This window comes from Furipterus horrens, unplaced genomic scaffold, assembly GCF_987537825.1.
Source record: "Furipterus horrens unplaced genomic scaffold, mFurHor1.1.pri manual_scaffold_2, whole genome shotgun sequence".
Classification (NCBI taxonomy): domain Eukaryota; kingdom Metazoa; phylum Chordata; class Mammalia; order Chiroptera; family Furipteridae; genus Furipterus; species Furipterus horrens.
The window spans coordinates 188,218,558-188,241,954 of NW_028327172.1; the positions used below are offsets into that span (position 1 = coordinate 188,218,558).

At 39.0% G+C, this 23,397-nt stretch overlaps 1 protein-coding gene and 1 pseudogene across 1 annotated transcript in view; both read left to right on the forward strand.

Moving 5' to 3' along the window:
* Positions 1-23,397, forward strand: part of CORIN (corin, serine peptidase) — a 183,390-nt gene that overhangs the window by 127,652 nt on the left and 32,341 nt on the right. The window contains exons 10-14 of the mRNA XM_090266913.1: positions 2,308-2,415; positions 9,071-9,302; positions 13,019-13,164; positions 13,915-14,022; positions 22,070-22,183. Of these exons, the coding sequence (XP_090123039.1) occupies positions 2,308-2,415; positions 9,071-9,302; positions 13,019-13,164; positions 13,915-14,022; positions 22,070-22,183 (708 nt within the window). The remainder of the gene's footprint in view (positions 1-2,307; positions 2,416-9,070; positions 9,303-13,018; positions 13,165-13,914; positions 14,023-22,069; positions 22,184-23,397) is intronic.
* Positions 12,243-12,389, forward strand: LOC150020164 (U1 spliceosomal RNA; annotated as a pseudogene).

The window sequence follows — 23,397 nt, forward strand, 5'->3', positions numbered from 1 at the left end:
ATTAGTTTTGTCATAATGAATATTGATCATTAGAATAGCTGTAATGAAATAGCATTCCAGACCTAAAGGGAGAGCCTTTAAATCACAGATTTATTACATTAAAAATACAAGGAATGCTATGTTTTATCAATTTCAAAATCCAGAAGGAAATCCTTTTTCTAGGCATGAGTATTGTATGTGTATTAACCAAGAACCTCTCTTTGGATCAAATTGTTCTTTCTTCTTACATAATTCAACTCTGTTTGAAATAAATTTGGATTCTTCACTGTGCAATGGCGGGACTTGTAAATTATTTCCTTACAGGTGTGAGATGTAAGAAAGTCACATGGTAAAATGAATCCAAAAGTAAAAGTTTAGCATCTTTATATTATTGACTCTAATGAATTCAACTTAATAAATGTGTATTGTGGTGTCAACCACTGGGAAGTCAGTGACTAGCAAAACAGCTTCCAGCCCCTGTGAGAGACAGATGTCATACCCACAGTTATGTGCATTAATTGATGTTCAACCATGAAGTGATGTATGCGTGGGGGAAAGTCAGGTGCTAGGAGGCCATATATGGGATGACTCCCTGGCAAAGGGCCTCAGGGAAGCTTCCCCGAGGAAGAGGTATTGGAACTAAGATCAGAAGAACAAGTGGACTTAACAAAGGAGGGTGGGACTAGAGAAAGCACTTCAGACACAGGGAGCCACTTGACCAAAATAACCAAGGAGGGAAGGAGGCAGGCATACGGAGGGTGCTAGGACGAGGCCACTGGTCTAGAGAGCTGAAAGTGAAGAGGAGCTTGCTACTGCAGAATCATTGTCAACAGCAACTGCTGGCTGGTTCTGCTAGACCAAGCTGAGGAGGGAAGGAGGGACCACTTCTCCCAGGGCTTCGGGCCCTATTGAAAATTTAGGCATTACAACCGTCAGGCTCGGCTCTCCGCCTTCCTGTCTTGTCTCCTTTAGGTTCCAGTGACTCAACCTCTGCACCTGCCCACACTGGGCCTTAGCTTATTCTGCTGTCTGCCTGGAAAACCCATCCTTCCTGTTTATTCTAACTTACCCCATCTGTCTGGAAAACTCCTTTCCCCCACTGCCCTCATTTGCTTCTACTGCTCCTTAAAGGTACTTTGAGTAACACTATGATCATACAGCTTTGCAAGGTTCTGTTCATGATGATATCCCTAATGAGAGCATACACTATCACCCGTTTTTATCTTTCGTGCTCAGTGCCTTACTTGTCATGTAAGTTTGTCACACAACGGCACTTAATTACTGAAATAATGAAAGCATGTTGTCTTTAAGAAATTAAACTCATAAAAATTAGCCTGGCTTACCTTGCAGAAAGAGTTTGACTCTACTGACTTTTAAAAAAAAGAAAAAGAGTGACATCTCTTTTCTGCAAGGCCCTGATGCATTGTGCGTTAATGATACTGGAAAGAAGAAAGCATCAGGGATAATAAGCATTGTCTTAGAATTATAGATAAGAATGATTGTTGTGTGTCCACATGCTACCGTTATACTTAAAAATGCCTTGCAAGATTTTCCAGGCTCCAGATGATGTGTCTGAGAGTAACTGAATATAATGGAAAGAGAATGGGGGGTAATTTATTACTTTATCCATTTAATCTACAAACGACCAGGAAATCCATGGGAAAACCAGTTTCCTCTCTCCATACCTTAAGGAAAAGTCATTAGGGCCATGTTACTGTTGTCATTCATTGGAAACAAGAAACCAAATTCTCAGGTCAACACAGCTAGGCCAATGATGCTTTCCAGGGACACACAGAAAATATGCATTGCAGCTGTGTAGAACTTGTACCATGATGAAGTATCCTTATTGTGTTAGTATCGATGCCCTACTTATTATTAGGAAAAACATTTTCTTTTAGAGGGAAGACTAGAGTTGGGAGTAAATGAGTCTTTAAAATAATTTTTAATATTCAAAATGTCAGGATATTTATATTGGCTTCTCCTTCAAATCACTTAAATTTTATTTTGTAATCAAGTATTGCACCCATGTAAATATAAACCTCTTTTTTTTTCTTTTTATTAAAAACAACAACCACTTTTTTTGAATGGTTAGTTGCCTTTCATTTCTTCATCCCTACAGAATCCTTTTGGAATAACTGTGTTGTATTTAGCTGCCAGGAAAAGTAATCCAGAAAGTACCTTTTCAACATGTGTTCAATATTTTTGGAGAAATTGGAAAGAAATGAAAGTTGTGTCATTCCTCAGCTCTACTAGACGTCTTCGGTCCGTTAGATCCCAGTGTAAGGAATGTACAGATGATGAAAGCGAATGTGCCTTTCCCCCCTGTAGGTCAGACTCCATGTCAAGAAGGTGACCAAACATGCCTCTACAATTCCTGCCTTGATTCATGTGGTGGTAGCTCTCTTTGTGACCCCAACAACAGTCTGAATAACTGTAGTAAGTACAGCAGCTGACAAATGCAATCCCCGTGTCAGGATATGCATTCAGCATTTTTCTTTTGCATTGACATTGAACTGCTGAAGTCTGGAATCCCTCCAAAAATATAAGTACCTATTTTCCTTTTTTATAAGCTTGCATGTGGTAGCAAAATAGAAACAAAATGATCTTAATGAACTGAAATCAGAAACAAATGTGTCATTGTGAATGGGCTGTAACTCTGCACTGCTTAATATCATTACCATTACTTTCAACTCAACATTAGCTCCTACATATTTTCTTGGCTCCATCTTCAGGTAGATATTATCTTTCTTCCTTTTCAAAGCTTAGCTTCAAAAATGGAAACTTTATCCAAGAAGCAAATATGAAGTTCATCTAAATAGCCACATAGAACTTTGGCTGTCTGTTCTTTTAACAAAACTTATTTCCATCTTTTTAGGAACTTTGCTGACTTAAAATGTTCTTGCAGCCATTATGTTAATGAGTTTTGGTGACAGTGTAACAGCTCTAAATGGTGTACATTTAGGGGGATTATTGGGGAAGGAAGAATGGGCAGGCATACTGGAGCACCTCGTAGACACTTGTGGGAAACTGAAAATGAATCAGAAAACCTCCAAAGATTCTGACTCTGATACTCCTTTCAGTTGGCAAAAAAGTAACTTTTTAACACATATTCTCTCACTTGAAGGCCACCGGAAGCTGGAAGGTTGAAAGGCTTAGGATTTGCCGCAGTTTTAGGGGCCTCGTTTTACCTGGTGTCCTTTCTGGGTCAATGTGGAGCTTTCTGGGTCAATTTAGGGTTGCCCTGTAACCATTAGGGAGTCCCAAGGGGTGAAAACAGTGGTCTAGGAAGGAATTTGAGAGAGGCAGACCCTGAAAACTCAGACTGACAGGATTTTTAATTTTCATGAGCACTTAATAACTTGCTGAACAATACCCAGCCCTCCTCCATTTCCCATATGAGAGACCCACTGCCATGTTACTCACTCTAAATGGATTTAAGTATATGTGTATGTATGTGTATGTTTGTACACATGTGTATGTATATATTAATGTATATATATGTATGTATAGGTATGCATGTATGTATCTGTATATGTTCTGGATTCATTGATTCACTTTGGTTATCTCCCAACATGCTCCAAAACTTTTTCAGAATTATTTCTTTCCTTCACCTTGAACTTGAGATGAATAATTTTGAACAATGACAGTGTGATCTCAAAGACATGTGTTTATTATTAAAGTTTTGGGAATTGTCTAATATGGAATGGCACTTCCTAGTCAACTCAAAAAAAGTCAAAAGAGCAATGCTAGCTTGTGTCAAAAATTTGGAAAAAATTGAAATAAATTACCTGTCAAAAAAAGGAAGTTGTGGGAAGGACACTGTATAACTCTGGTTCATACATTTAACCAATATTTATGGTATGCGTATAGTGATCCAGGCACTGGGATCAGCACAGGGCCCTTGAATGATGAAGAAGAGAGACATCATTCCAGCCTTCCTGCAGATAACTTCTCAATGTGGGAGAGCACACTGCTCTCTTCCCACTCCAATGTACTACCTCGGTTGTCTCTTTATGTTCTTCAAATATGCTCAGACAGTTTCCCTAGTGTCTCACTGTCTCACCAGCTTCCTCATCCACCCTAGATACTCTTGCCTGGTTCTCTCCATACGTGTTCAGCATTGATATCCCTTCTTCTGAGTGCCGGGCACTGGGCTGTCACTGGGCCCATTCCTTCTGTGTTATTAAAAGCAATATATATGCCTAGCTTTCTGCTGAGAGGAAAGATGTTTTTCCTTATTTTTCAAAGAGCTTCAGGGTCATAAGCATGTGCTTGTTCTTCTGTAAAGATGGACTAGTAGCATCTCCTCTCAGAAAATTCTTTATGCACTTAAAAATGATTAATCATATGAAAAGTTTTACTAGAGAAACTTATTACTTAGATTCTGAGACACGACTGCACAGAACCCTCTTTCTCTGGCTTTCTTCCAGGAGGGAATATGAATTTGGAGAATGTGGATATTCTGTCTGCTGGAGTTGTGTCTTCCTGGAGTCAGTGTCTCACTGGAGTTGCTAGAATTCTAGCCCTTGGAGACACTGGTTCTTACCATCCCATAAAATATTACATAACTTTCTAATGGTCCCTGAAGATATAGTGGATGGGACCCAGCCATCGGTATTTTTAAAATTCCCTGGTGACTCCAATGTTCAGCCAAGGTTGAGATTTACTGCTTTAGTGGCCTATTCATGACTAGAATACAGGGTTATGTGACATCTCTGAAACTGGATGTGAAAAAGTCTTCATAATTCTCTAAGAAGTTGCGTGGTTTATCTCAGATTCCCAGAAATACTGAATTTTAAAAAAGCCTATAAACCACATCTCAAGTGATATTGTGTGCTGATAGGTATTACCATATCCACTCATAGTCCAGAATCTTTAACACATTTGCACCCTGCTAGGAGGCAAAATACAGACGTATCCTTGCCTCTGGTGTGGAGGGACTAATCTATCACTTTGGCCTTGTAGTCTACAGTCTAGACACCTGGAAACCTGGTAAAAAGAGCAGCTCTTGAGCATGCATCTCTCTCCCTGCTACCTACCCTCTTGATCACCATGGGTGTACAAAGCCAGCTATGACTCCTTGCCTCAGGGCTTCCCCAAATTTTCCATAGTGTTTCATCAGCCTTCTGTTATATGTGTCTAGTCATGCTTTTTTTTTTTCCCCCAACACCGAGGAACAGCTTTGCTCTTTGAATAATTTGTGAAGGTCTATCAATTTTCCACCCTCTCCCTGCAATCTCTAGTTGGGAGAAATAAATAGTACGGTGTGTGGTAAAAAGCCAAACACCATAATGGTTTGGAACTTCAGTCCTTGGGAGCAAATAGCAGATGAGAGGAATGAGCTCTTTGTGAGAGCTTTCCCAATCAGTGAGTGAAAAACAAATGATTGAATTAGAATATTATGACTTGGTAACACAGTGATTGAATGGGCCAAGGCCTTGAGTGTCTACAGCTGCAGATGTTGCAAAAAGAGGACTCAGACACATGCCTGTGGATGAAAGAGCACTGCACACCGCTTGCCAGTGGGATGCAAACCCAGCCAGGCCTGTATCTGTGTTCAGCCATCAGTGCCCAGGAAATAGGGAGGACAGTGCAGTGTGTTTTAACTTCACGAGACTGTGCTAGCAGCAAAATCTGGCCCCCTCTACAGGTCTAGTCCCTGGGTTCTTCTATAGTTAAGATATAAGAAAAAATAAAGGCATGGAAGGAGGACCCAGAGAGTATAAGAGATTTAGAAGACAGACACATTTTTAAAAAAACAGCAAGCCTAAACTATAATATCTAGGGTTGGTGCACACTTAGGTAATAAAACTATGAAGAAGAGCAAGGAAGTGATAACTCTGAAACCCAGCAGTTACTTTGGGAGGAGAGAAGTTGATGTAATATGGGGTATATAAAAGGGGTACCTGGCAAAGTTCAATTTTTTTGACCTGGGTGGAAGTTACAATGGTGTTCATCTTATAAAAACTCATCAAACTATTAAAAGTAATAAGGCATATACATTGGATCATTATGTTGTACACCTGCAACTAATATAATGTGTCCATTATTTTCAATACAAATGAATAGTGATAAAAAGAGACTTAGAGTTCGAGGCAAGGATAAATTTTGGAATATTGTCTATGCCAATGGATGTTGAAAAGTGACACTTTCTCACATCAATATCTATCATTTAATACATGATTTCTAGTAGTTCCAGAGTATTACATCATGACAAGAATTTTATTTAGTTAATGATCCCGTCTGTAGGTTGATGTTATAAGTTTTGTTTCAGACTTTGACTTCAACAGGATCATTTTTTCTTCAACAGATACTTATTAAATCTCATTTAGGTTCAGGATACTGGACTAGGCACTGCATCAAACTTGCACTGAAAATAGGCCTGTGACGTTTGAACGTCCTCACATTTTTGTGGCGCGACTGCCCTCTAGTGGCTACTGTAAATCAGGCTAGTGAGAGAGTTTGATGCTTATGCTAAAAAAGCTTATTGATATTGGAAGTCATAGGATGTGAGGTTGACAGATATAATGAGAATTTATCTTGCTCAGCGCTCTGTGAAGCATACCTTGTGAAGGAATAAAATGCAAGATTCAGTCAATCTTACCACATTCAATAAAGATCTCCAGAAAAATACATGATCGTAACTTAATCCATTCATCCCTCTTGGTTCTGAAACACAGGTTCTGTCTTATCCCAGATCAAAGGTAATAAGTTCTCCACACGTGAAAAGAGAGAAAAACTATCCATGCAATATATCTACTGATCTACTAAATGAAATGCGCTAATAACAAGTTGAAACTTGATAGGGTGGTAGAGGAAGAGAGGAAAGGCACAGGCAAGGAAAAACAGACCACATCAAAAATCTGTGTGACTGATCCCATTTGTAAATGTATTTTTAAAATTAGGAAACATATAGAATTGAGCTGCATCTACTGACTTGGAAATGGTCATGATAAATAATTAGGCAACAAAAAGTTGAAGGGTAACAGCAATAGTAGAATTCTACTCTGGCAAAAACAAATGCATACTGTGTGGGTATAAAGGCTTGTATGCATAGACAGGAGCAGTGAAAAGCATGCAAATATGCAACTCATCTGTTGGTCTGAGGCAAAGTGAGAGAACGGGGAATGGGGAAATTAACTTTTACTTTATATATCTTGCATTATTTTTATTGTTAAGAGGAACATTCATTTTAAAAAATCTGAAATCAAAATATGCAAATGTTTCTTCTCTTTCACAAATCAAAGGAAATGATAAACTGAACTAACTGGTGTACTGCACAGTGGTCAGACGATCATATACTTTACAAAGTGGTCCCCCTGGCATTTCCAGTGCCCACCTGGCACCATACACAATTATTACAGTCTTATTGATCGTATTCCCTGTGGTGTACAACTCTCTCTGTTTCTTTCTCTTGTCTCCACCTTGTACTCATCCTCAAGATTTTGCGAGCTTTACAGTCACCTTTTCCCCAGTAAACTGAGAGTCTTGTTACACTTTGTTTATAATGCTTTCTATCTGGCCAACGTCAGGCTTCTTACCAACATAATCTCTGTGAAGCCCTAAGTTTCTTTAGATTGAGACAGAGCCTCAGAGCTGTTTTAATATTTCACCCCCATTCTTATTGCCAGTCTATTTGCATGCATGCCACTTCCTAGTCAGGTAATTAAAGTTAATTGGAATAATGACTGTTAATAAGGAATGGAGTCTTTAATCAGCTTGGGCTGATTCTAGGAAGACACTTGCTTGATGACTTCTGTCATCTCTGGCACGTCTACTGTGGACAGAGAGGAAACACGGGGCCTTTCAACCGCATTCCCCCAAACCTGCCCAAGCCCTTGGGAAGCTTCCTGAGCCACTCTTGCTCCATATTCTCTCTCTGGGCTCCTTGCACTGTCCCAGCCTGTTCATGTTCTACTACAGCGGACGGCATGTGTATCTTCCTATGAAGGTTGTGGAGCACCTCAATAGTAGGGACTATATTTTTAAAAATATGTTTACATTTTAAGTGCCTAGGATAGTTCCTGACAATTTTCAACTCCCTCCTTTCTTTCCTTCATTCTGGTACTGTCCTTGGTGCTGATTTTTGATTAAGCAGTGTAGTCTCAGTTCTCAAAAACCTCCGAATTAAGTGGGGGAGGCAAGTAAGTAAAGAATACAGCAGAGGGCAATGAGGGAATGGCAGAAACATGCTTAAGATGGTGTGGCACTCAGCAGAAACTCAGATTGTGAGTGGGAGGACTCCCTGGAAGAGGTGTTTATGGTGAGTCCTGCAGACTGAGGAGGAGTTAGTTTGGTGGGGAGGATGGGGAAGGATCATTTCAGGCAGTGGGTGCTATACATACCTGGCAACTGGAACCATGACTGCATCTGAGGGGTGATTACAAGTATGTCAAGAAAAGAAAGGGGTAATAGAGGAGCTAATAGGGCTCACATAAAGCGTGCAATTCTTAAAATATCTGGTGTTGCCAAGGAAATACTGCTGACAGGATAGTCATAGGCAATGAGACTGGAAAGTTAGTGTAAAATAGCATTTGATGCCAATCTAATGGGTTAGGATTTTATGTCACTGGCAATGGCTTGCTAACCAATCTCAGGCCCTTCTGCCCTTGAAATCTTGTACCCTTGTATTTAAATCCATTGATCAACAATAAAATATAGAAAACTAATTTAATTTCCTTCTTAGCCAAATTTATTGTTTTTCTAAGTGGCTGTGAAGATGATGAGGATTATACTAGTTTAGAAGTAATGAATAAATCAGGAAAATAAAACAAAGTGAGTAAAAGGAATCATAAAAGAGAGTTACTTTCAGATAAGTTGAGCCAAAAGAAAAAGTGAGAAAGACATTCTAAATCATGCATGCTGGGCCCTGTGCTAGCAGCCACATATACAGAAATGAATCTTGGTTTGGCACTTCATTAACCAAATTATTTATCTTTTGATAGCAATGTTATATACTGCTTGCATGCTAGCCATAGCTACTTTACAGAGAAAGGGTATAATAGACTTTTCAATTCCATAAGTTTTTAAAAAATTGTTTCAAATGAGATATTAATATATGTATGTATTTGTATGTGTGTTTTCTTGGTAGGTCAATGTGAACCAATTACATTGGAACTCTGCATGAATTTGCCCTACAACTACACACATTATCCAAATTACCTTGGCCACAGGACTCAGAAGGAAGCATCCATCAGCTGGGAGTCCTCTCTTTTCCCTGCACTTGTTCAAACCAACTGTTACAAATATCTCATGTTCTTTGCCTGCACAATTTTGGTACCGAAGTGTGATATGAATACAAGCCAGCGAATCCCCCCTTGCAGGTAATACAACGGGGTCTTTCCCAAATATCCTCGTTTCCCTCAGGGAGAACCAAGGGAAGGAAGACTTAGTCTGAGTATAGACAAAGTGCATATCTTGCTAAGGAGCTCTGTATTTAACAAATTACAGATTTAAAAGGTAAAGAAGGAGGAATTCCAAAATAAATAGTTGAATGAGAATTAATTTCTGAAATACTAGAAAGGGGAGGTATGAACTGCCTCTCATATTAATTTCTGTACTTTAATGAAATAAAATCATGTGTATCATTTTGGTTGATCAAGAAGTGTTTTTAAAGATGTAAATTAGCAGAAGACAGAGTGTATCTGCCTCTTTCTCTGGCATTATTGATGTGTTCAAAATGCTGCCTTCTTACATCACTCAAGAGTTAGATACAGTCCACATTAGTGGCCTGAAGGAGACACAACACCAGCTCCACAGGTTGGACAGAGGATGGACATCACTGACAATTTTTTATGTTTGAATGAAATAAGGGACAATATTTCAAGAATGTGGCTTGGACTTAGAATATGAGTGATATCCTCTGGTTAAGAGCATCACTCTGGAGTCCACTGTGTGATTCAGGCTCTGACTCCTCTCCACCTGCTCTATAGCCTGAAACGCACTCCTCAGGTTCTCCCAGTCTCGGTTCCTGTACCTGTAAGATCAGGTAATGGTTGTTGTGAGACTAAATAGGTATGCAGAAATGTAAAAAGCTTCCAACAGATCATAAGCCCAGAACAAACAGTAGCTCTGATGGCGGGGCAGAAACACGACTGCTTAGCGGCTCTTTGGTCCCTCTTCTATGCCACGTGTTAGAGGCTGTAGTCAGAAAACATGCACAGACAAGATGGCTCTCTGGGCGGTGGGTTGCCACTCTCCCTAGTGCTGGTTTCCATCAAGGGGCGAATTTGCTGATGTGCTTGTCTTCCTGTGAGGGGTAATTATGGAAACCATATGCCGGGATCAGAAGTCACTTAGAGCTTTAAGGAAAAGCAATAATATCAATATGGTGGACAGATGGGAAAACGATAACTTATATACTGAATATCAAGTGGATGACAAAGTAGGGGCACCTACAGAGTGGGGCAGGAAACAATAAAATTTCAAAATGACTTGGGGAACTGAATAGTTCATACAAAGAGTAATATTTAATATTGGCTTGTGCAGACATAATTCTGCAAATTTCTCTTAAGTGCTTTTTAAAGTTTCACTAATAAAATACCAAGTTTATGTTAAAAAGTTATTTCTAAATCTTACCTCACTTTTGCGAGGCAATAGTACCTAACATTCTTATATTTGACTTTCTTTCATATGTATATAAAATTTTCCTTATGTAGTATTCTCTGGAACAAATTTACATCCACATATAATTTATAAATTCAGGCTTAAGTTTCATATTAAAATACTTAAGATGAGACTGAGCCTGAAACATGTTTTTCAGTCAACAGTTTGGTGAACTTCTTTTAGATACTTTAGTTCTGTTTCTTAGGTTTACACATACACATACATCTTTCATTTTCGGTGGATATCAGAATGAATTTTATATTTTGATATTTACCTAGAGGAAACGCTTTTTATATTATAACAAGAATAATATGCTAATATTCATAAAGCAACACATAGTTGCTTTTGTTAAGACTGTTTATTTTATATCAATTTTTTGAGTTATGAGTCAGAAAAATCTAACCTTATAAGCCCTTACTATGTGCTAAATACTTTAAGGTACTTCTGCCGTCTCATCCTCAAAATCACGTTTCAAGGGGGGCCCCTGCCATCAGGGCTGCGGTCTATGGCTGAGCACCACACAGATACTGATAAGAACAGCGCCCCCTGCCGTTGTCATGCTGCACATTGTACTATTTCCACTTTATAGAAAAACAGGAAGTGGTTAAGGCAGGCGCTGTACAGTCATCCATATAAATGAGGTATTATATGATTAATTTAAAATATCAGCAACAATTGAGTTATATAAAGTTAATAAATCTGCAACAAACTGTTCAATCCAACAGAAAGTTATCACTCACCAATTAAACTTCCCCTTTTTTGCAAAACTAATATGGCGATGCTGCGGCTTTGTCTTCTCCCCAGATTCCTAGGCAAACCCAGCATTGTTAGGCTCCGTCCTGTTCAGACTTAAACCTAGACAGAGATTTCTCTGAAACGTCCTAATCTGATTACTAACCCTTCTCTACCTTATTGAAATTAACTTATAGTTTAAAGTTTAAAACTTTTGAGAAATAAGAATGTATTTGAAAGGAAATAAGAAATTTGCCTAGGAACTTACCTTGGTTGTGTCTACTTTTAAGAAAGTACTTAACTAATTTCCTGATACTATGTTGAGGCAAAACTATATTCTTCTCCGCTAGGAAGTAAAGACGTCTTTCAGGAGACATGTTGATACCTCAGTTTAAAACTATTCTAGATACAAATGAGAATACAAATGAAAACACTTGACACAATGCTTAGTTTATCTTTTCTTTAAAAAACAACCACCAATAAACCTTATTTTAACCAACTTGAGCTCATCATAGATGGGTTTGAGGGGAGTACCAAGCTTTTCAACAATGTTGGTCTAAGTTGAAGGAATGGAGGGATGAGTGCCTTAGGTAAGCAGGGCTGGCACGTGAAATGGCTCACGTGACTGGTCCCGGGAGGTAGAGACCTCTGAGGCTGAGGGTGCTGAATAGATTCCCTGACCTTTGGTGGTAGACCATCCAAACTGATATTGGGGACCTGCCAGCTTGGAACAAAAATGTTGGAGAATGTGTTTATCTTTAAAAAAGAAGAGAAAATGAGAAAGGCAAAATGGAAAAGGGAATCTGTGTCCCAGATGTTGTTTAGGGTGCATACTTGCAACTAGTAGACAGGTCCTGCAGACCTAATGCACAGTCTGGTGAATACAGACAATATTGTGTTGTAGTCATCAAACCTACGAAGAGTCTGTACTTACCTGACAGGGGAGATACCATGATCACGAAGGTGGTTATCCATTGCACTCCAGATGTGCTGACCCCTGCGATTTCCCCAAATGTGGGGCACTCGGCTGAATAATTTGTGATAGTGGGGGACTGCATTTGCGCTCTCCCCTGGCAAAAAAAAAAAAAAAAAAGGAAAAAAAGACCTACTAAGAGTCTAGGTCTTAATTATTCCAACCACAAAAAGAAATGATAATCATGTGACATAATGGGGTGCTAACTATAGCTACAACAGCAATTTTATTACAATAGATAAACATATCAAATCGACATATTTTTCTTGTTAAACTTACATAATGTTATATGTCAACTATGTTTCAATAGAACACATAACAAAACAGATCTCTATTTCTATTTCTAATGAAAGTTCTTTTGGTGAAAGTATGTTGCTGGAATGTATTCCCTTTGTAGAGATATTATTCATTTGGGTTTCCCAAATACTTATTATGTGTATGTGCATCTATACACCAGGGTGGGCAAAAGTAGGTTTATAATTGTTTCTATGGATACTAATACAATATTTTATAAATAATAATACAAGAATAAATTGCATGTTTTATATTCTCACAATTGTAAACCTCCTTTTGCCCACCCCTGTATATTGATACACACTCCAGAGTCAGACACTGCTCACGCACAGATACACACACCCACACAGTATTAAAACCCTACATAGATTCCTAACATACATCTCAGATGTAGTTATTTCTGCTTCTAATGTTTTGTCTTTCTTGCTCATTTAGAGCACTGTGTGAACACTCCAAAGAACACTGTGAGTCTGTTCTTGGGATCGTGGGCCTACAGTGGCCTGAAGACACGGATTGCAATCAGTTTCCAATAGAAGATTCAGACAATCAAACCTGCCTGATGCCTAATGAAGATGTGGAAGGTTAATTTTCAAGTTAATTTCAGTGGGGTATCTAATATGGATGATTATATTAGTTACTTTTTTGAAGTCTCTCTGCTACTATTGTTTTTTTTCTATTTAAGTTGCCAGTGGGGCTGTATGGGTGAGTGACTTATTACAAATTTGATTGCTTTGAAGAATTTGATACTTGGCTGTTAGCCATAGTCTTCATTTTAATAATAAATTGCAAGAGGCATTTAATATTCCAAGTATTTATTTTAACCACATTTAAGCCAAAGAGCCCAGTATATATGGATGCTGCTTTTATACTATGGATTCTGAAAGTAATGGTCAGGCCTTCGTTCCTTCAAGTGCAAAGCATTTGGAGATCTTGGAAATATAAGGTCTTCAGGTAGAGAAGTAGAATTGGGGACCTGTCCACCAGGTGGAACAATAAGAGTGGGAAGCAACTATGACACATACAAGGCACCCGGGTAGTTAGAAGCGTTGACTCCACAGGACATTTTAGAATCTGGCAAATGTTAGGTTGTTCATGCAGGTAGATAGTTAATTACTGCAAAGGGTAAAGACTCTAGACATGGATGGAGGAGGAGGATGCTGATAAGCAGATGATGGAAGGCCGTTTAACTTCGGCTGTCTCAGCTCTGCAGAGGACCAGCCTTAGCTTCAGTAACAGCTCCTTGACAACATTCCACACGTAAACAGATAAGTTAGCAAATGGTTCTGGGTTTTCTATTTATTGACTGTAATAGTTCCATTGTTTTTAAACAGAATGCTCACCCAGTCACTTCAAGTGTGGCTCAGGACGGTGTGTTCTGGCTTCCAGAAGATGTGATGGTGAGCCCGACTGTGACGATGACAGTGATGAAGCAAACTGTGGTATGTATGAGAGATGGCCCTTCCTCCTGAATACACCAACAGCTGGTTAGGATAAGGGACTGTGTTCAAAGATCCCCATTGTTCACTGATAGTTGTAAGTAGTGATTAGGATTGAATGCTAATATATTTTCCTCTTAGATTTTCAAATGGCAAGACGTGAATTGATGTGTTTTTCCTGTTAACTCAATTGCGTTTTCCTAAATTACACTTCTATTTATAACTTTGATATATGTGCAAACCCTTAGTAAAAGGAGAAGCACTTCCCTAATGTTAGGAATTATTTTTATTATTAGATATTATAAAGCAATTGTCATCTGTCTTTTCATGTGATTCTCATGTTGTTGGATAGGCATCTGGATGCACAAAGACAGAGTGCAGCTTCCATTGTTCAAATGTAACTGGGATTTATTTTATGCCCTCCCTGATTTTGTTTCTGCTGGCAAGGGATAAAACTCTTCCTGGCCTTTCTGCCATTGAGCCCCAAAATCACCAGTGGAAAGGCCAGAAATATCAACAGTAATTTAAGTGAAGCTAATTCCTGTTTTATTTCTCTGCAAATCTTTGTACTTGTAACCTCAGAATGTGCCAGGGAATAGAAAATGGGCAATGCTTCTTTCTAAATAATATTCTGAAGTAAAGCAAAACAATTGAAGAGCTATTCAAAGACTAGCTTGGTTATGATTATTTCACTTATTGTGCTTTGAAAAATTAACACTTTTTCCCCTGCCATCCAAAGCATATAAGATAATACATCTTTTGAAATCACTTTATTCTTTTGGCCTTTTAGATGTAAGTATTACCTTCCTCCCATTTTCCATAGTAAACATTGCCCTTCTGGTTTAGACAAAACGTCACAAGCCAGCAACTGAAATCCTTCTATAAATATGGACAAGTACATCTTCTAGAAAATTAGAGCTGGCAGAATAATGGTACAACAACCAGGGGTAATTTTGTTAGGGAGGAACATACAGTATTTTGAGAAATACTGTTATTTGCTTGTTTGTTGTCTTTATGTAGAGAAAGAAATCAAAACTCATTGAACATCCTTTATATAAATGACTTGTTGAGAATCTATTGGATTTGTTTGCTGAGCTGTATGATGTTGATGGGTGATGGTGTTCTGAGATGCACTTTAAATGGGTAATTTAAGATGATTCAAAGAGGTTACATGGTATCTATTGGGATGACTAGACCTAAATCTTCAGTATATTTGAGAAATATAAAAATTCAGAGACTTCCGGCCAAGATGGAGGCTTAGACGGACACTCTAGGTCTCCCTCTACAACTAGAGAGGAATACAACTACTTCAAAACAAAGGATAACTAGAAATTCCAGAAAATAAAACTACACGGAAGTCCAACATATGAAGTTATAAACCAGCGGTGCCATTTGGGCAGGTAAGAGTTAAAGAGGGCAGCGCTGTTTGTGGTCGTACCCGGAGCGGCGGGCAGCGAGGAATCCCGGCGGCCAAGCCCCTGGCAGTGCGCGACTCCGGAGCTGGGGAAAGCAGCCACCGCATCGCCTTGAACAGTGAGGCCCAGGGGGGCGGGAGGACGGATCCCGGTCTCCCAGCTGAATAACTGTGTGAATCCATCTTGGACCCCCGCCCCCACAGAAAGCACCACAGGGCTGCGAAACAGGTCGCGGACAGGCAGGCGCCGGTCGCTAATTTGTGACGCGTACACAGGCACTGCCCCCGACAGCCGGCCCAAGAAAACAAAACGCATCTGTCAAAATGAGGCAGGCAACTATAGAAATACCGGTGACACAACTCACCAGACAGCAGATAGAGAACCTGACAGATGAACAGATAAGAAACCTGTCAGAGGCTCAGTTCTGGGCCATTGTTATCAGGTGGCTTACAGAATTCACAAAAGAGCAGGAAAAAGATATGAAAGAAGCGAAAAACTTTCATAACGAAAGGAACAAAACCGCATACGAAACAGAAGGAAAGGAAATAAAATCCAGAGTTCATTTCAACAAACTGGAATATGGAGAAGGAACAAGCAGTCAACCAATGCAGCGAGAGGAAATGGGAAGCAACAATGAAAGGATCAGAAACCTCTGGGACAGCTATAAAAGGCCCAACATAAGAATCATTGGTTTGCCAGAGAATGAGGAAGATGAACTAGAACTTGAAAAATTGAGTGAAAATATAATAAAGGAGAACTTCCCAGACTTGGGGAAGGGAATAGACCTGCAGGTCCAGGAAGCAAAGAGAGTTCCCAAGAGACTGGACCCAGGGAGAACCACTCCAAGACACATTATAATCAAAATGTCAAAAATTAAAGATAAAGAGAGAATCTTAAAAGCAGCAAGAGAGAAGAAAAGAATTATGTACAAAGGGGTCCCAATTAGACTATCAGCTGACTTCTCAAGGGAAACCCTACAGGCAAGAAGAGACTGGCAAGAAATATTCAAAGTAATGAAAATCCAAAACCTACAACCATGAATACTCTATCCAGCGAAATTGTCATTCAGAATAGAAGGACAGAGAAAGTGTTTCCAGGACAAAATAAAACTGAAAGAGTTCATTAGATCCAAACCACTGTTATATGAGATGTTAAAGGGACTGGTTTAAAAAAAAAAACAGAAGCTAGGGAGATGAAACAAAGGCAAACTAAATAGGCAACGAGAGTGGAAGAGGAACTGTGGGTACGGGAAGCATATTGGGGGGAGGTCAACAGGGAGGGGGAATGGGGAAAGGGAGGGAGATGATATAGGAATTGGGGATCAAGGTAGGAGGGAATGGAATAGACGGAGAGAGGTTGGGAGGAACTGTATGCACAACTAATGGACATAATCTAAAAGGGGGGGACAACTGGAGGGAGGGGGGCCACCGGGTGGAGGGGAGCAGAGGGAAGGGAAATTGGCACAAATGTAATAATTTAATCAATAAAACACATTAAATCTGAAAAAAAAAATTCAGTTTAAAGAGAGTCTTAGCAAGACTAAAAAATCTGAGTTTTAGAATATGTTCTGAAAAAAAAAATTCAAAGCACAGGTTTTAACTGACTCTAAAATGACCTGGAGATTATTATGCTAAGTGAGATAAGCCAGTCAGAGAAAGACAAATACCATATGATCTCACTTATTTGTGGAATCTAATGAACAAAATAAACTGATGAACAAAATAGAAACAGAGGCATGGACACATGGAACAGACTGACAGCTGTCAGAAGGGAGTGGAATTAGGGGACTAGATGAAAGAAGGTGAAGGGATTAGTCAAAAAACACAGAGAACAATGTGCTGATACCAGAGGCAAAGGGCAGCAGGGGCCAGGTGGGGATGGGCTAAGAGGTGGCAGGAAATGGGGACATTCCTAATAGGGTCAACAATAAAAATAAAGTTAGAAAAATATCAAGTTTCTAGGTTAGTAATGAGGTTCATCAACACTTTAATCATACAATCAAAATGATAGAATAAATTGTCTAATCCCTATGAAACACTCAAAATATCAATGGCACTCCTGAGAGCTCTAGTTAAGGAAAGTTAAAAGTGGGTAAGAAATTAATACATTTGGAGTTACATTAATTGCTCCAACAGTATTAAGTCTCGAGAAAACTCTCACTACCTTTTCCAGTGTGTTTGATAACAGAAAATTAACAAACATCCCCTTTTGGGATGTATGCACACATTTGAATGGACATGCCTGATGCTCTGGGAAGACATGCTACTCAGAATCAAATAGGGAATGACATGGAGGGAGGGCTCAAAGGAGGGCTGTTGGGAAATCATCCAGGGCAGCTTGTCTCTGTTTCCTGGGCCTACATGGACATAGCATCGGGTAATGCAACCTCCAGCTCTGGAGAGGCTGGGTTTTGCCCAAGTTCCATGTCTTTCTGAGTTATTCTGTCCTTGGTGGAGTTGAAGGCACTTCGATGCTTGGGCTTCACTGAATAATGGGAATAATGAATAATGACAATTAACTCTTCATTCTTTCACATCTGCAGTAGACCCCAGAACTTCTAACACCATTATTGCATTTCCCCTCAAAGGAAGACTTTTTATTTAAGTTAGTTAGAAAATAATTGTTGTTTTAGAAACCTAGTTTGTGTCTTTTTGGCCCAGCAGCAGAGAAAGTTGCGTGGACTGCTGAGCCTTTCTGGTTGCAGATGGGAGCTCTGTGCCTTGAGCCGGTGCTGCTACCCCAACAGTCAGGCCCACAGTCCAGTGGGGAGGCAGGTCCTCTCTCTGGGCCGCCACAGCAGGTGCTGGGGCAGAGTCCTCTTTAGCCATTCACTGGCCAGGGTCATGCTCTGTAGTGGCTGAACTTCACTGCTCCAGGTCCTGTGATCACTCTACGGTCGCATCCACAGCCACATCTTGGGGTAGGTGCTGGGATCCAAGATGAATAGTTCCAGACTGTTCCAGCCTCCACCACCTACAGGACCCCGAGTGGCCTTGCCCCCTTCCCCTTGTAACCAGCTCCACCCTGGAGATTTTTTAAAAATTTCATGCAGCTCAAATTAGCAGAATTAATGAGTGGACCTACTTACCTATATTTGCATAACCGAGAGATTCAGACAGTACAAGAAGCATCTGCTTTAAGGTGGTTTGTTGCCTTTACCTATAATGACAACTTTTCTTGGTAGAGAAAAAAGGTGTCCTAGTTCAGTTAGGACCTGCCTCTGTCTGGTAACCCTACTTCACAGTTTTAGGGAAAATGAGAGCGAAGAACCCAGCAGAATGCTTACCCACCTAAGATGGCAAACCATCCGGTTTGCCCTGGACTGAGGGGGAGTCTTAGCATGAGGAACACTTAATGTTCAAATCTGGAAAGTCCATGGCAAACTGGGATGACTTGGTCATCTTAGCAACACACCGTGGCCTTGATGAGGGATTGTTGTCATTATCTCTGAGCCAGGTTGTTATTCTGACATCAACAATTACTCGGTTTCGTAACCTACAACTGTATTAAACATCCCATCCCATCTATACCTGTTTTTAATTTTTTATAGAGTCACGACCTATTCCTTTTAAAGCATACATTTAAAACATTATTACACGAAAAATGTCACTTTAAAGAGAGGGTAGTTTCTTCACAAAATAATAATGCTATCTTCCATGTGATTCATATCTTGGCCTTTTCATTCTACTTCATATGTGCTTACAAGAACTCCACAAAGGAGGTATTGGGCCACACAAACTCTTATTAGAAAAGAGAAGATACACGAGAGTAAATTAATGCTTATGAGGCACTAATGTCATCTTTATAGCAACTCTGTATCGGGCTTTTCATCACTACCTTAAAGATATGAAACTGAGGCTTAGAGAAGTTAAATAACTCATCCAAGGTCACACAGCTAGTGAGATTGGAGTGAGGATTCAGATCCAAGTGTCTGGCTCTGATGCTGTGCTTTCCTTGCTCCATGTTAATGCGTAATATCACTTTAGGAAGGACTGCAACTAAGGGCTTGTACCTGGTTCCCAACTGCATGTTTCTTGATAAGGATAGATGTGGAGCAATTTATTTATTTTCTCTAAATCTCACTTGTGAAATGATGATTGTAATACTGACACTGTGGTGTCCTTGTAAGAATTAAAACTCATCGCTGGAGTTTATAGTGGATAATAAATATTGTCTCTTATTGTTACTACTTTTCGTGAGATGCAGGCCTTATGTCTCAGAAGATTTACTTTTGTGGTCTTTCATTAGCCCATTCCAAAAGTCTAAGTTTTTCCTTGTACTTGAAGGAAGGGTACCCTGTGAATAGGAAGAAAGGCTCATGCTTTTTCTCTCATTCTCTGTAAACGCAGGGTGAGGTCTGGACCGAGAGAAGCAGCCCTCAGGGCTGGGTGGTGCTGTGGGATGCTGAGACCTCTTTCCTGATCTCCCCTGCTCTTTGGTGGAATGAACACACTGTGCCATTGGGCAGGAGTTGGGCTATGAGGGCAAGACTTCAGGCTCCTTTTCAGATCTTCAGGGACCCCAGGGGCTATCTTTGTCAGAACACTCCAGATAATGTCTGTATCCTCTGCTATCTGGAAATCTGAATAATATCCATGTGACTTCCTGAAATAGACCCCTGGGCCTAAGACCATTCCAGATATACAGTTAGTAAAGGACTCTCTTCTCACTATTGATTTCCTGTGTTTTTGAAAGGTGAAACACTTTAAATCTAAGTTGAACTCATAGTAAAAATTTCTCTTTTTGGTGATTTAATAACTGTTTCTAAAATTTGTTATTATTATTATTATTATTTTAAAATTTTTATTATATATTATATTTTCCCATTACCATTTATCCCCCTTATAACCCCTACCTCCTACCTGCAATCACTACCCTGTTGTTCATGTCCATGAGTCCTTTTTCCTTTTTGCTTGATTCTCCTACCCCCTAACTATAAAGGTTTTGGTTTATCTCTGCCCCATTGATTTATGTGTCTACTTTTATGTCAATACCATGCTGTTTTTATTACTATGGCCTTATAGTATAGTTTCATATTAGGTTGCATGATTAGGTAGTGTGATTCCTCCAACTTTGTTCTTCTGTCTCAGAATTGCTGTTGCTACATGGGGCCTTTTGTGGTTCCATATACATTTTTGAAATATTTGTCCTAGTTCTGTGAAATACGTCATTGGAATTTTGATAGGAATTGCATTGAATCTACAGATTGCTTTGGGTGCAGTATGTGCTTCCACTTATTTGTATCTTTTTCAATTTCTTTCTTCAGTGTCTTATAATTTTCTGAGTCTTTAACACCCTTGGTTAGATTTAGTCCTAGGTATTTTATTCTTTTTGAAGCAATTGCGAATGGAATTATTTTCTTAATTTCCCTTTCTGATAGTTTATTATTGGCATATAAAACTGCAACTGATTTCTGGATATTAATTTTGTATCCTCCTACTTCGCTAAATTCATTTATCAGTTTTAGTAGATTCTTGGTGGAATCTTTAGGGTTCTCTATGTACAGTATCATGTCATTTGCAAATTTGTAATAAGAATTTTTAAAAAGCAGATTTTTTTTTTCTTATAATGGATTTCAAGAAACCTGAGCCAATCATCTATGAAATTTCTCTGAATATTTGTAGTAGGTCAGAGGAGAAATAGCATTAAAAAAAAAAACAAAAAAAAAAAACCTCCTTATTTGATCAGTGCTTTGCATTTCACTTATCTTAAACTAAATGACCTTTTTGGATATGGGACAGACTTTTTGTTCCTTACATAAAATGAAGTTCCATTTAGAATACACATGTGTTTAGGACCTGCCAAGTGCTAGTCACTGTTCTAGGCTGGAGTGAAGAAGGGAACCAACACATGAGTGCCCTGTGGTCTCTTCCTTATGTACCCCCCCAAGCCTGGTGAGGCTATGGATCTAATGGAGTGACAAGAACACGTGCGACACTTGGCATGTTTTAGCAGATGGGTGAGACACACCGTGTTCCATTCACATGGCCTTAAGTTCATCGCAAATGCTAGTATTTCATAAGCAAACTATAGTTTAAGCATATGGTCTCAATCTAGTGCAAATTGTATTCATTTTCATATTAACCGATAAAGTTTCTAACCTTAGATCTCTGGCTACATGACTAAAGTAAGTAATGACTTTCATACCTGGCTCTTCAACTCATTTTGTGGTATTTGGCATAGAAGGAACCTATTTTGCTAAGCTTCTACATTTGTTGACTGAAATTACATTTTTTAGATAATATGAATGTAGATCACTAGGTTTTGGCATATTGCTGAAAAGTATAACTCACCATTTTATAGATGAGTCTTATGTGTCGGCAAATTGACTCAGAGAGCAAAGGGAACAGTTAAAGATGAACATTAACAGATAATTGCTTTTTCATTTTATTCCTCATTTCCTACATGTCACATTTGATCTTCTCTCAGCAGAGCTGTACTGTTTATATTGCAGTATGGAGATTATCAAGTATTTCTACTTTCAAAATTACATTTTTTATGATATACAGGAGTCAAAACTTTTAAGAAAAAAGAAACTAGGCTTTTATGTTGTAATTTTTCTACAGTGTTTGGTCCAATCTATCTTTACTTTCATCCGCATGTCTATTGAACATGACCTTGTCTTCTGTCTCCAGGCTGTAAAGAGAGGGATCTTTGGGAATGTCCATCCAATAAACAGTGTCTGAAGAACACAGTCATCTGTGACGGGTTCCCAGACTGCCCTGATAATATGGATGAAAACAACTGTTGTAAGTGCTTCCATGAATTTGTCAACACAACATTTTATTTTAAACACTAATTGTCTCTCATTTTGAATAGAAGCTAGAAATTTAGAAATATGTATCAGAAGCTTTTAAGATGTTCAGACTTTTTGACCAAAATTCCACTGGTAAGAATATATGCGAAGAAGAGAGTCCCACATGTATAAAATATATGCATAATTATAGTATCCCAGCATTATTTATAACATAGAAAAAAATAAAATACTATAAATATCCAAAAAGAGGGGACATAAAATACAACCATAAAGTGAAATAATATGCAAAAATTAAAAATCAAGTTTAGACAAATAATTTCTCTTTGGTTCATTACATATCATTAGGTGACTAAAACAAAATATAAAGTGTTATGTGTAGTACTGTCTTGAGGTTTGTAAGTACATGTATCCACATATAGGAAAAGATCAGAAGGGTATAATAAGATGTTTACAATTGTAATTCCTGAGTGGTGGGATGATTAAGTTTTTGTGGTTTTCTTTTCTTTTTTTTGTATTTTTTACCTTTTCTTAGAATCAGAAAAAGAGTTATATCTCTTAAGATGTTTTACCTACTAGTTATAGAAAGTCCAGCTGAAATCAACTTAAACAATAATCATATTTATTATCTATTTAAAAAGTTTAAAAAAGTATTTTTAAAAGATTTTATTTATTTATTTCTAGAGAGATGGGTAGTGAGGTAGAAGGGGAGGGAGAGAAAAATCAATGTGTGGTTGCCTCTCGCATGCCCCCAACTGGAGGTCTGGCCTGCAACCCAGGCATGTGCCCTGACTCGGAATTGAACTGGTGAAGCTTTAGTTCGCAGTTTGGTGCTCAATCCACTAATCCATACCAGCCAGGGCTAATTCCTATTATCTTTTATTACCATTTATATTATATGTGACATATTATGATATTATCAAGTGTAGAAGGGAGTCTTGAGGCTGGATGGGGGAGTTCAGCACTTCTGTGATTCTCAGGTTGGCTTGACCTCACTCTGACTCCCACCAGGGTCAAAAGGTGACTGCCAGGAGCACCTGGGGCACCATGCTTTCTTGGTCATGTCCAGTGGGAAGGAATCAGAACCTTGGCCTCATCTCTCGAACATCAGTTAGTGATTCACTGAGATTAGCCAAACTAGAGCAGGGTCCCCACTAACAGTCAAAAGCCTTTGTGCAGATCAGAAATGACCCCACCTAAACAGCTGAA